Below are 17370 nucleotides of genomic sequence, written 5' to 3'. Positions count from 1 at the left end.
GCTACGGTATAAAGATAACTTTTACGTGCTGGGAAGCCAAGCATGTATTGTGATCATGTGGCTTGCAATATTGTGACACTTGCTGCACTGAGGTACTTGGTAGTACAGTCGTCTGGAACGGGGTGCACAGTATTTCCGAGGTCAGTTCAGTGTTAGTGGCTTTGAGTACATTCATGTTATTGTGTGGCCATCAGCACTGTTGAGCTCCAGATTCTTGCATCTTCCCAGACTGAAACTGTCCCCGTGAAACATTGACTCCCCTTTCCCCCATCCCCCAGCCCCTGGGGGCCTCTATTCCATTTTCTGTTTCTGTGGATTGATGCTAAGATCCCCCCCCCCTTTTTTTAAGGACCTATGAGCCACTGGGAAGAGTTGTCGGTACTCTTATCACCCTCACTGACTTTGAAGTAGGTCACCATGTTCCCGGGGGCTCCAGCTTTGAGAAGCTGACACCTTCCCTGCTGGACGTGTTCTGCCCAAAGGGGCTTGGACTGGCCTATTGGCTCCCTCCTGGTGCTGAGAGCCAGTGGTTCCTCACTTCCTAGGCCTGCAGAGACAGCAACCAGCTTTGGGTGTCGCGGGTTTTCCCACCGTGTTCATAAGAACCTTCTCAGCAACGGAGAATGTCTGAAGTGACCACACAGTTCAGAGATTGTGCTTTTGACAAGAGAGGGTCTGGACGTTTCCTTCCCCATGTAGGCATCACTAGCTGATGAAGCTAATTCTGATCCTCAAAATCCTCAACACAGTGCTCCAGGCCAGCTGATCAGACTTGGCACTGAGATGCCAGTCCCTGCTGTAAGCTTCTCTTTTTCACTTTTGGTTCTGTTTACAACGTCCCTGTCTGTATACCTTTTATGCCAGTAGTCTGTTTGCATCCTCACAGCTCATCTTAGTGGCCTGCTCAGGTGCAGCCCCTACTGGGCTGTGAGCTCCCTCCCCTGACCTCTCGGACTATACCCATCTGCCTCTTTCTTAGTGAGTGTAGCACACATGATCATGTTCTTTGCAGCCCCGTCAGGTAATGAGGCTTGAGGACTGGCATGTGATAGCTCTGCTTTCCTGGTGCATCTTTGCACTATGAGCACAAAACTGGTGCAAGGTTGGGGTCACTGGCAGCCCCCATGGGCAGTGGTCATGGCTGCCGCCTGGAGTGTGGCACCTGAGACCAGACCTGGAGCTGGCCTTGGTTCAGTGGATTTCTTGGGCAGAAGCTGCACCAGTCCCTGTGTCCCTGTGTCCTGGCATCTGGCACAGGCTCTGGCCATGGTGTGGCCCATTGGGTGCCTGGTGCTGGCTCAAGGGCATTAAGGGCATCCTCCAGCCCACAGTGCTGAGAATCCTGTGCGTGTGGCTGCCCTTGTGTGCTCCTCCAGCAAACCTCCTTTGAGCCTCTGTTCTGGGCCCCCATCTTAGATGCTGGGGGCTGTGCTGTCACCCTGTTCGCAAGTACTCCTTTTGTGCCAGCACTCTGAGTTATTCCTCTGTTGTTCAAGACTCCCAGAACTCTTGGGAGATACATGCTGTTAGACCTAACATATAGATGGGGAAACGGAGGCTCTGGGAGGTGCTGCAGCTGAGTAGTGCAGGCTGGACCCCAGCAGGGGCAGAATTGGAGTTTGTGTCCAGAGGGAAGAAGAGCACCCCCCCTCTAGAGGGCTGTGCTAGGTGCTGCGTGGGACTCTCCAGAACCCTGTGGCCATCTCACCCTGAGCCCCCAAGTCCTGAGGGAGGCATAGGGCTGAAGAATCTTCTGTGCTTGTCCAGGCTGCATTCTGATCCAGGTCTACTGGAAGCCCTTCTCCAGCCTTGCTGCTGGGGGCAGGGCTGAGATGCAGCCTAGTGATGGGAGAGGCACTGGCGCCCCATCTGTGGATACCCTCCTAGTGGCCTCTGCTGCCTGCGGTCGTCTGGAGCATGGCTCCGGCTGGGAATCTGGGTCATCCAGCACGGCCTGTAGAGGTCTCTCTTGGCTGGGGAGCCGCGCAGGGTGGCTCTGCTGGCCTTCCAGCCCGGCCTTGCTGCCTGAGCAGGGGCCCGGTTGCTTTTCTGCAAGGGTCCAGCAGATGGCGCCGTGGCTCAAAGCAGCCTGCCTGTCCAGTGTAGTGCCCTGGTTTCTCTCCTGTCTTCCACCTCGGAGAGGGAAAAGGGAAAGGCTGGAATCTGTCCTTACTTTTCTGAGGCCTTTCTTTTTTCTTATCTCCTTTCCTGCCTCTGGCTTAGAAATTATGGAGCAAGAGGAGTCCCTGGGCCTAGGCTTTTGTGCCACTCCTCTGCCCGGAGTGTATGAGTGTGAGTGTTGAAGTCTGGTTGCTCCATGACTCAGCGGTGACTCAGCCACAGGGCCACTATGACATCTGCAGTCCTGTCCCCAGGGGAGTGGTGTCTGTCTTCAGGCCCAGCACCTTCCTCCTAGTTCATGTGTCTGACCTACAAGTGTCTGTGTTCCCGAGGTGTTTTGGTGCCCCTTGTGGGATTTACAGCCCAGCCCTGCCTCTCAGGAAGTGGCTGGTCTTAGGTAGGTTTCCTCAGTGGGGAAGGGAGTTGGTGATGGCTCTGGAGAAGGTCCTAATGGTGGTGGCGACGTGTGTCTATCAGGCACGGTATCCTGAAAGGTGCTCGTGTTCTCTTGTTTTCTGTTCTTTGCTCTTTCAAGTTTGAGAGGTTAAACATTTGGGCCCTTCTCTGACCCCTGGCATCACCTTTGCTAGGTTTTGGGGGGGGGTGTTTCTCCTGCATGTGCCCCCACTTTGGGTTCCTCTGGTGTTCCTGTTGTCTAGAGCTGGGACGGTGCTGTGGGGCAGTGACACCTGTGGGTTTGAAAGCTCTTGGGGCCCCTCTGGGGAGCAAAATGAAGCTTTCTGCCTGCTGCCCTCCTGCTCCACACCCACTGTGAAAACACCTTAAGTTCATTGGGTCAGGTGTTTGTCCCCACATCCCTCCTGGCCTCAGACGCCCGACCCAGAGCCAGCCTCTGTCTGACCCATTTGATTTCTCTCTAGAAATGTGGAGTCATCCTGTCCTGACTGAGTGAGCCAGGGCTGCCCTCATCTAGGCCTCGGTCAGACTGCAGGATGGACAGCATCAGGGCAGGAGCTAGGCCGCTTGGCCTCTGTGGTGGGACTGCCCTTTGATTCTTCCTGTCTGTGCTGTGCGCCAAGCCACACCTCTGCTGCCTACTTTCCCTGGCCTGGCATCAGGCGGGGCGGGCCTTTCCCAGGAGCTGTCAGCTTTTCTGATTTTCTGTTCTGTCTGGAAGCCGCCTGCAAGGTATCGTGGCCCCTGGGGGTTGGGCGAGGGCGGTACCCACACTCCACTTTTCGTGGTGTCCTACACAGAGTGGCAACAGCTTGCTTTGGTCCTTGGGGCATCCTGCTGAGGTCCACCTTACCTTACTGCCTCGGATCCCATGAGCTGGGCTCACACTGTGGCCTCTTGACTCACTGTCTCTGTGACCTTAAGTCTATCACTTTCCTGTCTTGAGTGGACTGTGCTGTCTAAAGTAGCAGCCATGGCCCCTGCCTCCTGTGCTACAGTCACCTTCTGGGGACAGCATCCCCAGCAACTCTGTGCCCGCCCCAATGCATGTGACTCAGGTGGTGGCAGGGCCTACTACTGCTCTGTAGGTTTGGCATTGCTGTGGTCACCCTGCGAGGGAATGGCTCTCTGCTGCTCCCAGGCTAACCCGCAGGGCCCTGTCTGAAAGGCAGGGACACTCAGGGAGGCAAGGTGGTGGGCAGAAGATGCTTGTGCCCTGCCAAGTCCCCTGTTTGCTGCTAAAGTTGTCTGAAGTGAGGACATGCTGGTTCTGAAGCTTGGTTGTAGGCTCCCCAGAAGGCAGGGGCATTCCCAGTGCCAGCGCCCTCGGGGGCCACGTCATTCCTGGTCTTTCCAGGCCACGTGTGTTTACTTGTCCCTGACCTCCTTCGTTTGTCACCCTGAGGGAGTGTCGGGTCAGAGCAGTGTAGCCTCCTTTTCCAGGAATGTCGGGAACCTGTCCTGTCCATGGGCGGGAGCAGGCGCGACCCGGGTCGGACGGGGTCGGACATTCCACTAGTTGGGGTCAGGTCTCTGCCTCTGAGGCCCTGTGGAAATTCCTTCCCCCAGGCGTGCCGGAGTGCATTTCTCAGCAGAGTCTCGTGCTGGTGAGGAATGTGGGCCCATGAGGTCGGCAGACAGTTTGCTGCAAGTCGTGAGCCGCCCGAGCTGCCCGAGCCGCAGTGCAGGGCTCCCTGCGCCTGCCCCTGCCGCCCTACTCCTTCCTGGCCAGCGCCTGGGCTCGGCCCCCGGGCCTCCTGCTCCGATGAGCTGCTTTGTGCCCCGAAAATGCATCCAGCTCTGTCTGTGTTTGTGTTCTGTAAACGTGTTTAGAAACGAGTAAAGTTTACAGATGGAGCAATTAATTGTTGAAGTCTGGGGAACCCTGGGAGCTTTAGAACAGAAAGTGGATTTTAAAAAACAGAATTAGCACTGCTTTATGGCCTTAATTGCTGGTAAAGGGGCAGTTGAGCTCCATCGTGAATTGCGTCGGCTTGCCCTGTTTTCGCGGTGGGTTTCTGGGAGCATTTTGTCATTCCTACCTGGAATGGTGAGATGCACATGATCCGGGAAAGGACCAGGCTGACTGGGCTTGGCTTCTGCAGGTTTGGGGTGGCGGGGCAGTGGAGGGGGACTGATGACCCTCAGCCTGGCCTCAGAGCTTGGAGGCTGGCGGGTTCTGGCTCTGTTTGTGAGGGAAGCCCCCAGGCTGAATTGGGAGTGGACAGGCCTTAGGCCAGGTGCCGTGGGACCCACTGCAGTCCCTAGCCAGTGGGTGGGGGGAAAACGTCAGGAGCCTGACAGTCGCCCACGGCTACGGATCAGTGTGGAAGATGATCAGTGATGAAATCTCTTGTGGTCCAGATTGTCCAGGCCACCCGAGTGGAGGGATGAGGTCCAGAACCCCATGGTGTGGATGCATCTGCTGTTGAGCAGCAGGGAGCCCTTTCCCACCAAGTAGTCTTTCCTAGGGCCCTCCACGGCTGTGAGGGGAGGCTCGGCGGGTAGAAGCGGGGTCTGGGCTGATTCTTGGCCAACTGTCTGCCTTTGTGCTTCTTGAAGACCGTTAAGGCATGTGTGGGTGGCTTTTCTAACTTATCTTACTGCTTTGGCTTTTCTGTAAAACCTTTATCTTGGGGCGAAGAGGCCATCAGCTTCAGTATTGTTTCTAGTTTCTCTGGCAGAGAAGCATACTGGGCAGGTGTTTGGTGGCTGATTGAACCAGTTCCGCCTCCAGGCTGTTTCCCAGTCTGCCCCTCCAAGAGGCTTTCCAGTTCCTTGACACCTTGAGGTCCCAGGGTCCCCACCCTCACTCAGGAGTCAGGCCCAGACCGGTTCCAGCACAGTGACTGTGCAGGACATAATTTTCCTGAGCCCCCGCTGTCATCTGCCTGTCTCAGAGATGAGCACGGAGCCCAGGCCAGTTCTCTCTGCTTCTTTGAAAGGGGCACAGGCAGGCGCAGAGTGGATTTACAAGATTAAGTTGCCCTAGGAGATTGAGGAGTCTTTCCCCAGCCATTCTCCACTTCGATCACTCTGGGACCCCATTCTCTTGACCCAGTAAGGGTGGGTCAATTGGCTTCTCACTGTAGCCCTTAAGTGGTGTCTGAGTTTGTTGAAGGCTTGTCTTTTGAGGTATAAAAATGTTTTGACCCAGTAACCCTATTTCTAGGATTTATTTTGAGGATACAGTTCAAAATGCAGAAATAATTATGCTGTATTAAACGATGCTTATCAATATAATAGTATGGGGGAAGCCTCCATATGTGCCCGCCTGGGATGATGCCTGGGTGGGTGTGCTGCCAGTGCAGGCGAAGCAGGAGGTCCAGGGAAGCCAGCCCGAGGCTCGGGAGTGCTGGGTACCCTGTCTGTCAGGCCAGAGTGGACATGTCCTGACTGCACTGTGGCCACGCTGTGTCTTTGTTTTTTGTTTTTTTTGTTTTTTTTTTGTTTTTTTTTTTTGTGTGTGTCTTTGTTTAACATAAAGATGGCAAGGACCAGAAGGAAGTACAACAAACCTGATGCAAGTTGTGTGCACCTAAGTCACATCTGGAACAAATGTGTACAGTACAATAGGATAATGTGTGACAGCAGGATATGGATGAGGAGGTGGATAGGGCAGGTGGCTGGCCCAGCTAAGGCGGGGTTGGGCTCTCTGTCCCAGGGAGAGGGGCCTGTCTCTGCCCTCCTGCACATATTTTCTGTCCTTTTTCCTCTTTAAACAAAACAACGGTTTAGAAACAAACAAAACCTCTTTTCTGCTTCCTGGAGTGTTCAGAGAAGGTCTGTTGTATCCTGAGATATTTGGATAGCTGAAGGCACCCTTTCCAATGCCTGTGGTCTGTTCACAGCAGCTCAGGTAGAGATTTTTCTCTGCCGTACTTCCTTTCCCACCATTACCAACGGCAGAGTGTAAGTATAGTTTAACTTTTCTTTAGTGCTATCCTCAGGCCCTCCAGGAAGGACAAGCCTTCTGCCCCATATAGGGGAACCTCTGTTGACCCCCTTCTCATGTCGTCTCCTCCCTGCCTCTCCCGTCACCTGTGGGAGCTAGGCAGCTGAGCTCACAGGTGCCGGGTTTTAGAACGAGTGAGCAGGCCCTTGTGCGTGGGTCTCCTCTGCTCCTTGGTGAGGATCCTGGCTGGCGGTTCCAGGACAGCTAGGGCACCTGCCTTGTGCTCTGCACAAGGCAGGTCCCATGCCAACCTGCTGCCCAGGTGGGTCTGAGGAGCACAGGAGACCTTCTCAGGATGCCTCAAGCTGGTGCCGGGGGGTGAGCCCATTGACCTCCTATGCCAGACTCTTGTCCTCTCAACTCATGGCCAGAAGCCACAGCCTTGAGTCTTTACGTTAGGAATGCCATTGCCCCTGATCAGGGGAGAAGTCCTGAGGGGAGACTTATCTTGCCATCAGTCACTAGCCTACAATGGCTTGTAAATATGGGTAGCTATAAGTTTTATTTCATTGGTGCTGTTTTTGTTTTTTGTTTTTAAGATTTTATTTATTTAATCATGAAAGACACCCAGAGAGAGAGGCAGAGGCAGAGGGAGAAGCAGGCTCCATGCCAGGAGTCCGACGTAGGACTCCATCCTGGGTCTCCAGGACCACACCCTAGGCTGAAGGCGGCGCTAAACTGCTGAGCCACCGGGGCTGCCCTTGTTTGTTTGTTGTTTTAATATTTTATTTATTTATTTATTTTAATTTTTTTTAAATTTATTTATGATAGTCACAGAGAGAGAGAGAGAGAGAGAGAGGCAGAGACACAGGCAGAGGGAGAAGCAGGCCCCATGCACCAGGAGCCCGATGTGGGACTCGATCCCGGGTCTCCAGGATCGCGCCCTGGGCCAAAGGCAGGCGCCAAACCGCTGCGCCACCCAGGGATCCCAATATTTTATTTATTTATTCATGAGAAACAGAGACAAAGAGAGAGAGACAAAAACATAGGCAGAGAGAGAATCAGGCTTTATTCAGGGAGCCCGATGCAGGACTCCATCCTAGGACTCCAGGATCACTCCCTGAGCCAAAGGCAGACGCTTAACTGCTGAGCCATCCAGGCATCCCTCATTGGGGCTATTTACTTAAATCTCAACTAGGAGATCCCTGGGTTGCTCAGCGGTTTAGTGCCTACCTTTGGCCCAAGGCATGATCCTGGGGTCCTGGGATTGAGTCCTGCATCAGGCTCCCTGCATGGAGCCTGCTTCTCCCTCTGCCTGTGTCTCTGCCTCTCTCTGTGTGTGTCTCTCATGAATAAATAAATAAAATCTTAAAAAACTCAAACTATATTTAAATCATGCAAAAGAACATTGTAACGTATACATAAGTTAGGCAGGATGCAGGGAGTGGATTGCAGGACACCCCACCACTATCACCATCATTAAGAACTCACCTCCACCCTTGGGGCCCCTTCCCTCCCAAAGGGAGCCCCCGCCCTGTACTTGGACAGGAATGATTGCCATCTTTCATTTTTACCACTTCTCATCTCCTCTCTGGGCAAGGCCCACTAGCTGTGTGATGTCTCTGGAGATGTTGCTGGCCATCCGGTCAGTGGGGGCCAGGAGGCTGGAGCTGAGAGGGCACACGGGCTCCTTGAGGCCCAGGGAGGAGCTTTGCAAAGAAAGTGACTATGGATGTGCTCTCTGGAGCTCTGTCCAAGTCCAAGTGAATCCTGGTGTGAACTGAGAGAAAGCAGGATGTGGTGTTGAATTGTGGTGGTAACACCTCCACTTGTTGCCCTGGGGACCTTCTGTACGTGGCTTCTAAGTGCTGTTGGGCCTGGCCACCTGGACAGCTGGAACTGCCTGGGCCTGTGCAAGCTGGGCAGCACAGCTTTCCTGGCTTTGGGTGAGAAATTAATCCCCCTTTAGCATCTTGACAGCAGCTTGTAAAGAGCCTGGGGTGGTGCTGGCCTTGGGAAGGGAAGGCAGGCAGGCAGAGGAGTCTTTGCATGCATATCCCACATCCGAGGATATTTTGTTTCAAGTAAATCACACAGCAGGTTTGCAGGCAAGGACTTGCCTGTGAGGTTCATGGTCACAGACGTTGCTGCCCGTGAGCAGAACACTGAGCTCAGAACTGGGAGGTATTTCCTGGGCGTCTCTATTGCCAAAACATCTAGCTTTGTGAGTACCTTTTCTGGCATTTACTTTACGTGTGTCCCAAATCCATCACTGCATCTGCTGGGGGTCACGGGACGGGCTGTGGCTGTGGCTTCCTTGTCCCTTCCAGTGGGCACGGGGCTGGAGAGGACTTGATTAATTTTGGCAAATGCCCAGGTTCCCTATCCTGTGGGCACCTTCCCAGCTCTTGTGCTTCGAGACTGTGGGACAGAAGTTTCTCCCATGACCAGACTTACCCTGGGGTCTTCTGTCTCACCAGCATATCTCCCTTGTCCTGGACCTGCAGCCGCCACTTCTGTTATGTGTCTTGGCCACTGCATGGGGTGGGCTGCCACAAATGGGGACCTTGCTCTGACCAGGGAGGGGGAGGGGCCCCACTCTGCCGCTGACCACCTTGGGTCGTGGGGAGGGTGACACGAGACAAGATCTCTGTGGCAGTTGTTCGCTTCTGTGCTGTGCCAGGGGAAGACAGGGTGGGGAGGTAAGCTGGCAGCCATTTGTCACAAGTTCAGAGGAAGGTGTGCGCCCCCCAGCAGCAGGCTCTGGGAGAGCTACTGCCTCACCTGACTTGGGAGTTGGTGCCCCTTGAGGGTGGCCTGTGGCCATGCAGGTTTGGCTGCCTGTCCCTTCCTTCCACCCCTTATGGGTGTCGTTCTGGCTGTGGGGCCTGCAGTGGCTGTGCAGGAATGCGGTGGCGTGTTCTGACAGGCTGCTCTCCTCCTCTCTCCTTGGGTCCTCAAGAAGCGGCACCACCCCCAGCAGGTGCGGTTCCCTCTGCACCACCCCCTCCCGCCTCTCCCGGGCCCTCTGCCGCTCTGCTGGAGTTCTCTGCTGGACTTCTGCTGGTGGGAGGGCTGGTGTGGCCTTGCCCGGCTACAGGTGGCCCCTCCCTCCACACCTCCAGGTCCCGCTAACCGCTTGCCTTTGGTTCAGTTTCCAGGCCGAGCGGCCCGCGCTGAACGTTGTCATCTTCCCTCTGCTCCACGAGGGCCTGACCAATGTCATCCGGGACGTCCCCATGGTGCACCTGGATGAGATCACCTTATTTAAAAGCAGAGTGGCTGAGGAGCCACCGAACCTGTGGTGGTGACGGGGACAGCTAGCCCTGGGCGAAGCTGTTTCCAGCAGCCAAGCCTCCTGCCTGCCACTTTCACCTCTGTTTGTCTCCTGGGCTTGGAAGCGGGACTGCCCTGACTGGTGGGCGGCCTCACTACTGCCACTCACCGCCTGCCCCTGCTGGACACCAGGGCCCGTCAGGTCACAAGAGGAAGGACTTCCCCTCTGCCCGGACATTCTGTGTCCCCATTGTCCCCCAGAGCCTCCTGATGTGTCCTCTCAGTCTCTTGGCACTCAGTGAAATGTGGAGCTCATCTATGAGGAAGATGAGAAGGAAGAGCTGGTTGTCTGGGTGACCTGCGGGGCCTGCTGTGGGTGTTCCTGAACTGAGACTCACATCCGTCATGGAGCGCTGACTCCCAAGGGGCCCTGACCAGGTACTCAAGGCACCACAGGGCCCTGGTGCTGCCACTCAACTCTCCAGGGTATCTCTGCTCATGTGTCCGTGGCCTCCTGCTTTCAGGCTCTGTGGAGGAGTGGTCTCGGACCCAGGGCTGGGGGTGATGGTGTGTGTGTGGATGGACGCACTCACACTGGGACATGATGGCACGGCTGGTGACTGTGTGCCCAGTGCCCCCCTCCTCAGGCCAGCTGGGAGCACGATGCAGTGAGGAGCTCCAGATTTAGGGTTGTCCTTCCCAGCAAGACATGTTTTAACCCAATTATGTCTCCAGTATGTTACCAGCCAGATGGTGTCAGACCAGTTCAGGGCCCCTGGCTGGGCAGGGACCGGACCCCCCCTAGAGCTTGGATTGCAAGATGAGGCCCAAGGTGTAGGGCCTGCCCTACAGCCAGCATGGCACTCAGCTTTAGAACCTTTACTCCGTGAAGATCTGTGTTTCTGGGGAAATACAAACCTGGCTTCATTCAAGAAACTTGAAATATTAAAACTTAGAAAGGACATTTAAGGACAGAGTAGTGATCAGACTATCCCGTTTCATATAGCTTTATTCAGCACTTTAAAAAATTCAGTGCAGCTATTCCAAAAATGGGGAGTGACCTCCCAGTGTCCAGGGCCTCCCTGTGCTGAGCCCACTGCCTTCTCGACTGCAAAACTCTTCCCCAGAGCCCATTAGCCCCTTGGCTGATGGCCTCCGAGGGGCTGTGATCAGGTTCCCTCCACTGCAAGTCCAGCCTTCACCCTCTCGGTGATGCTCCTGGAGACTTGCAGATGATGCTGGACACTGTTGGGCAGCTTCCAGCCAGGGGCATGTCAGTCCTGGAGAGGCTGCCTCCCCAGGACTCCTGGCCTCCCTTCCCCTTTAGGTTGGGGGTGCAGAGTCCACCAGGTCCTGCTCATGCTGCTGTCCATCTTGGCCACTATCGGCTGTGGGGCCCCTGGACTGGCCATCTTCCCACTTTGTGTCTGTGGTGACCCCTCCCCATTCTGTGTAGTGTGCCCTGTAGCTTCCCTACTAAAAGACCAGGTTGTGGCCCCTGGGCTTTTCATTTCCTTTCCTTCCGTGGGTTTTTTTTTGGGGGGGCACACAATTCAGTAACCCCCAGTCCCATGGAGTGGAGGGGATCTAGGAGGCCAGACAGCCACTGCAGGCATCAGTCCCCCCAGGGTCAGGCCCTAGGAGGAACCATCTGTCTGGTGGGCTCTGCTCTCTCCTCCCTGCCCCTGTCTAAGAACACAGGGGTCACTTCCCTCCTTGCTTGCCCTGGGCTGTGGCTGGCAGTTCTTTGCAGCCTCTCTGCAGGCCACCCGCACACAAATTCCTCCAGCCTTCACCTTCGATGTCCCGATGTGGTCTGAGCCATGCCTGGCCTTACAGGGCAAGGGACAGGCTGCCCTGGGGCATGGGAGATAGGGCTGAGGTTCCTGGAGGGCCTCATGGCTGTAGACGAGGGTCTGAGAGTTGGTGGGTGCACCTCCCCTCCCCAGTTTTGGGGTATTTCTTTCAGGTGGTGTCCAGAGACCTACAGGCAAGGATGGTTAGGAAGGGTGGTAGGGGACTGACCACTCCTTATCCTCGAAATAAGGGTGTGGCTGGTCACAGCCTGACTGGCAGGGCAGTGTCATCCCGGGGGCAGGGGGAGGTGGCCCAGGGACTGGGGTGGTTCTGGGTGCCCTTCTCTTCTCCAGAGCAGCTCCGGAGGCTCAAGCTGGAGAGTGAGCTTTCCACTAGGAGGTTGAAGGCTGCGATTGTGTAATGTTCACGTACTCTCCCGGATGGTCTGTTCTCAAGAGCAAGCAGTTTTAACCAGCAGCATCACTTGTGCCAACAAATAGGGCCGGGAGGGGCTGTTCACCTGAGGCTGGGGAGCGTGAGCTGCTGTGGAAAGCCGCCCCCAAACAATAGACCTTGTAGTTTTAGTGTCTCTGTAACCATCCTTCTGCTAGAGCAGGAACTTCCATGTCTTCTACACCCGAGACAGGACTCACCAGATGTTAATAATGTGCTTATTCTTGCTAAGTGCTGTTTTGGCAGCGGTGTTAATTGCAATTTATATTCTGCAGCATTTTATGCTGGGAAAAGAACCCACCCTAATGGTCCCCAATTGGCAGAACTGGCTGTTAAGTGTGGACCATATGCTGCCTGCTGGGCGGGGCCTGGTCAGCACTGGTGGCTGTGCGTGTGTATGCGTGCATGTACATCTGCATGCACACACATGAGTGTGGCCTGCTGGGTACATGTGCATGGTGTGCACGCGTGTGCGTTTCTGCATGTGATCAAGTGTGTGCTTGCGCATGTGTGTGTGCGTGCGTGTGTGTGTGTGTGAGAGAGAGAGAAAGAGAGAGAGAGGGAAGAAAGACAGTGGGAGGTGGTGGTGGGATGGAGAAGAGATCAGGGCATTTATCTGTTTGTTAAAATAAAAGCCCCTGCCCTCCCAAGGCCTCTCCTCCCACCTGTGCCCACCTACCCCTAGCACCCTGTGGGTTGCTCCTCCCCCTCTGCTTGCCCCCTCCTCCTCTCCCTCCTCCTCCTCATGTGCCTGATCCTGGGGCTCTGACTTGGATGCCATACCATCCCACAACCTGGCCGGAGGGTCTGAAGGTGCTCTCGAGGGGAGGCACTTGGAGCCTGAGGAGAGCAGAGGCCTGCAGCCTCCCTTCCCTGCCAGTGGCATTTCATTCTCATGTGCAAGTATTTTTACTTCCCAGCCCAAGGAGGCTGGACTAGGGACACTTGACTCTGTCATATGCTCCAGGGGTTGGGTCTTATCCCTGCCTGTCAGCTGTCCTTGAGGAACCAAGAATTCATGGATCTGGGCCCCTGTGTCCACCAGGCTGCTCGGGCCCTGGGATGACCCCCACACACACCTCGGACAGCTCTGTGAGGCTGGGTGTTGAGGACAATGCCCCCTTAACCGCCCCTGCACCGAGACCCACGGCTGTAGGCCACTTGGCCGAGAGGATGAAGCTTGGTGGAGGTCTGGCCGGGAAGGCTGGGCCAGGGGTGCAGGGCCGCAGGAGCTGCAGGACCCGGATGTCTAGTGGCCCTCATGGGTCTGAAACCAACACAGTGCCATCCTGATCGTGCCAGCTGCCTTCCCTGAGTCTGTCAAGAAGGCACTGATCCCATGGCCTCCCCCTACCTTGCAGGAAGGGAACCCTCCCGTGGATCCACTGTCACAACGTCCTCCTAGGGACACTGGGGGTGCAGTGGGCAGCCTCCTGCTCCCACCGGCCTTTATGATCTGCTCCTCGGGGGTTTGAGAAGTGCTGAAGCCTTGTAAGGAAAAATAAGAAATGAGAAATTAGTGGATGAGGATAATGCGGTGTGGGCTGTGGTGGCAGATTTCATTGGTTTCAGCCCGCAAACCTGAGGTGCTGGAGGCGTGGAAGGGGACATGGGTGCCCACACTGCCTGTGGCCTTGGCCCTGAGCCTCCTCTGCCTCTTTGACAGGAGGGGGCAGGATTGTGCAGCAGGGGCTCTGGTGCTCTCACAGTGCCAACCGGCCTCATTCACATTGGGGGTACGAGATTCTCAATGGGAGTCTCTGAGGTCGCCGACACAGGCTGGATGGTGTTGCCTGAATGTCTAAATTACTTTCTAGAGCTCTTTCAGAAACCATGGGGTGGGTGGGCGTTGCATTCGTGTCTCGGGGTTCAGGCACCCCATGCGCCCTGCTCTGGGCCAGCCGGCCGGGGAATGGAGGGGTGTGGTGTGAGGTCAGGGAGTCATGGCCACCACCTGGGAGGCTCAGTCTGTGGCCGAAGCTACTGCTCGGCTAAACCTGAGAGGGGCTGGTTTTCCCTGACATCCTAATGGTGTGGGCCGGAGGCTCTGCTGTGCTCACCGGAGTGGGAGAGTGGGCTGGGGGGCAAGGGGGTGAGAGAGGCGGCCACGTGACCGTGCTGCAGGTGGGGTGTCCCACCCTAGGACCGGCCCCGCTGCCACCACTGCCTGTCCGTGTGACTGACCGGAAGCAGTTGAGCTCAGCATGTTTTTAAAGGGGGTGGGGGGTGAGTCGGTGGGGGGCTCACGGTATGTGGTGACCAGGTGCTAAGTGACCAAATATGTGTCACCTGCCTTTCCACACAGATCTCCTTTTCCGACTAGCGATGCCGACTCCTGAATTTTGTGTTCAAATGACATTTTGAATGGGTATTTTCATGTAAACTCGTGGCATGTGGAAAGTTTCAAATAAAGTGGACTTGATTTAGAAAACCAGACGATCATGCAGTCCTTCCGCTGGGGACACCCCCTGACCTTTCCCCTGCGACCTTCCTCAGCCCTGGGGGTGGGACAAGGCGGGGAGAGGGGGTGCTCATCACCCTCGGCTATTCTGACTTTGGGGTTTACTGCTTGGAGACATGAGACCCCAAGGGGGGTCTGCACCTGCCTGGAACCCCCAGGAGGCAGCTGCTTGGATCAGCCTTCACAGGCTGGGGAGGGAGCTGTGGGTTGCTGGGCTGCGGGAAGAGCTGGTGGTCTGGTTGGGCGGTACACGGGGGCATGGCCGGGCCAGAGCTGTGCTCTGTTCCCCAGTGACAGCTCGGGCCCTCATGCTGCCTGGTGGCCCACTGACAGGGGTGGAATATGAGGACCGTGGGGCTGTGTCCATTTTATTTTACATGTGTATATATAATTTTTTTTGAATGGTGGTAAAATATATATAACAGCATTTACTATCTTCACCATTTCTTTTTTTTTTTTTTATCTTCACCATTTCTAAGTGTCCAGGGGCATCGAGCACATTTGTGCTCCTGTGCAGCCACTACCCCTGTCCTGGCTCCAGAACGTTCCATCCCCCCACACTGAGACTCTATCCTGATATGCACTAACCCCCTTCCCACTCCCCAGCACCACCATCATCCGCTGTCTCTTTTGAGTCGGACGACTCTGCAGACCTCAGGATTTGTCCTTCTGGGACCCAGCTTATTTGCAGCATCTGTTTTAGGCAGAAACGTCCTTCACCAGACCTGGGCTCTGGGAAGGGGTTCTGGTAGCAGCGTTGAGGGGGTGGAAGGTGGCAGCTGAGCCAGAAAGACCAGGGCAGGAATGGGGAGCCTGGATTTGGGAGGGGCCAGGGTCCCCAGGATGCTGCGGGACAGAGGGATGAGGATAGGGCTGTGAGGTGGGCCGAAGAGGGCTTGGCTCTCCTCCTCACTCCCTACCTGGTCCTCCAGAAGAGAGCCCCTAAGGCAAAATGGCGATTTGGGGGCAGGGGCCTCCATCCCTCCCAACTGTCCCAGCCAGTCATCAGGCTTGGCATGCACCTGCTGCAGCAATCCCCACAATGCTCCACTTCTGCCCAGAGCCACTGAGAAACGGAGAAGACAGAGCTTGAGGGGTTGGCTGTGACCTATCCAGGAGGGACAGGACTGATCTGGTGCTGCCCAAGCCAGACTAGACTGTGGGAACCTAGGAGCAAGAAGTCCCAGCGGGTTTGCTTCAGACACACGTGTGACCCGGTCATTAGGGTGACAGGTAAGTGGTGGTGCGGGGTTGGGGAGCCGGGGTTGGGGAGCCAGGGCTGGGAAACCATGAGGTATAGGCCACTGCTGCTGTATGACAAGCCATACTGAGTCAGAGTGTAGACGAGCAATTGGGAGATGCTCATGGCTTCCACGGAGCAGGTGTTTGGGCAGGGCACAGCCTCAGCTTCCTGGTGTCTAGGGGCTCTTCTGAGGGCTGGAATCTTCTGGAAGCATCTTAACTTAGGCGACAGTGGTTGGTGCTGGCTCTTGATGAGGACCTCAGCTGGGCTTGTGGCCAGGACACCAACGTGTGGCCTCTCCATGTGGTCTGTCCACCTGGGCTAATTGGGTTTTCTCACAGCATGGTGGTTGGGCCCCAAGAAAACCTGGAGGTTGTGCCCTTGGCTTGGACATCCCATAGCGTCACCTCCACACACTTTTTGTTTTTTTTAAAAAAAGATTTTATTTATTCATGAGAGAGACACACAGCAGAGACACAGGCAGAGGGAGAACCAGCTCTCTGCAGAGACCCCACTGTGGGACTCGTTCCTAGGACCCCGGGATCACAACCTGAGCTGAAGGCAGATGCTCAACCACTGAGCCACCCAGGCGTCCCTCCACATACTTTGTTGATTGAGATAGTCACTGGTCAGCTGTGTTCAAGGGAAGGGGACACAGGCCTGCTTGCCCCACCCGCAACTGGGGGTGTCATGTAGAAGGAGGTCTTCCTTTGGAGAGCATGTGGAATGGGAACTAGCGTTGTGGGATTTTTAGCAAGTGCCTCATGGTCAGGGAAGAGCAGCTGCATGCAGAGCTGTTGTCTGCTCCTGCTGGTCTCACCCTGCCCGCCCTGCCCATGGCCTTGTGGCGTTGCAGTGAAGGTGGGAGGACCAGCCCCTTTTGGCCAAGTCTGGGAGGACTCATGTTTCCCACAGGCCTCCTGAGCAGATACCCCACTTTATGGGGAGCACTGTGCTGGAAAGGGCCGAGAAATGTGAAGGGGCTTGGTGCTGCCCGGAAAGGCCAGGGCTCACACTTGGGAGTTGGCTATGGAAAGCAGCTTGGCCTTTGTCCATAGGCTGAGCCTCCAAAGAAAATCAAAACCATCTAAGGTAAAGCCTTTCTTTGTGGCAGAGAAGAAAGAACCAGGGGCCCTTTCCGATGTGGAGGGTTTGCATTGGAAGCTTTGGGAGTCGAGGCTGGAGGACAGAGGGAGGACAAGAATGACAAGCTTTGTCACCAGGAGCTTTGTGCAGGATTTACTTGTTGCCAGCATTTACTTTTCCTGGCAGTGGAGGAAAGCATTGCGGAACCCTGACCTTTTAGAGTGGAGGGTCTTCTTGGGGCTCTTGGGGCCTGCCCAGGACCCCACCATGGTCAGGTGGTGGTGGGTGAGAGAATGAGTGTGTCTCCTGCTGCAGATCTCAGGCCAGGAGGTCACTGATGTCGCAGAAGATGCTTTCACTTGGACCTTTCCTGTCTGATCTGGCGCCTGAGCTGCGTGCAGTGGCCGGGTGTGACTGTTGCCTCTTCTCCCCCGCTGTAAAGGCGGCACACAGCGCCGCAGGAGGAGGTCGGCCAAAGTCAGGAGGAGGGAAGCCCTGAGGACCATCCACCCCAGTGAGGAAGGAAATGGAGGTCCTGCAGGAGGGGTGCAGCCTCGGAACCCCCTCGGACTCCCTGGGCCTGGCCTGCAGATTACTGCCCTTACTCACACTCGTGCCACA

General features: G+C 55.7%; 1 protein-coding gene across 2 annotated transcripts in view; it reads left to right on the top strand.

Moving 5' to 3' along the window:
• FBXL18 (F-box and leucine rich repeat protein 18) overlaps positions 1 to 14393 on the top strand; it is a 47736-nt gene extending 33343 nt beyond the window's left edge. Inside the window, exon 5 of one of the 2 annotated variants that reach the window (XM_055340014.1) lies at positions 9588 to 14393. In XM_055340014.1, the coding sequence (XP_055195989.1) occupies positions 9588 to 9744 (157 nt within the window). In that variant the 3' untranslated portion in view covers positions 9745 to 14393. The remainder of the gene's footprint in view (positions 1 to 9587) is intronic. The other variant, XM_055340013.1, reaches the window with a different exon arrangement.
• Positions 14394 to 17370: the final 2977 nt, after the last annotated feature.

This window comes from Nyctereutes procyonoides, unplaced genomic scaffold (assembly GCF_905146905.1).
Source record: "Nyctereutes procyonoides isolate TBG_1078 unplaced genomic scaffold, NYPRO_anot_genome, whole genome shotgun sequence".
Classification (NCBI taxonomy): Eukaryota; Metazoa; Chordata; class Mammalia; order Carnivora; family Canidae; genus Nyctereutes; species Nyctereutes procyonoides.
Note: the sequence above shows the minus strand (reverse complement) of the source record. Positions and strands in the feature narration are given on the sequence as shown.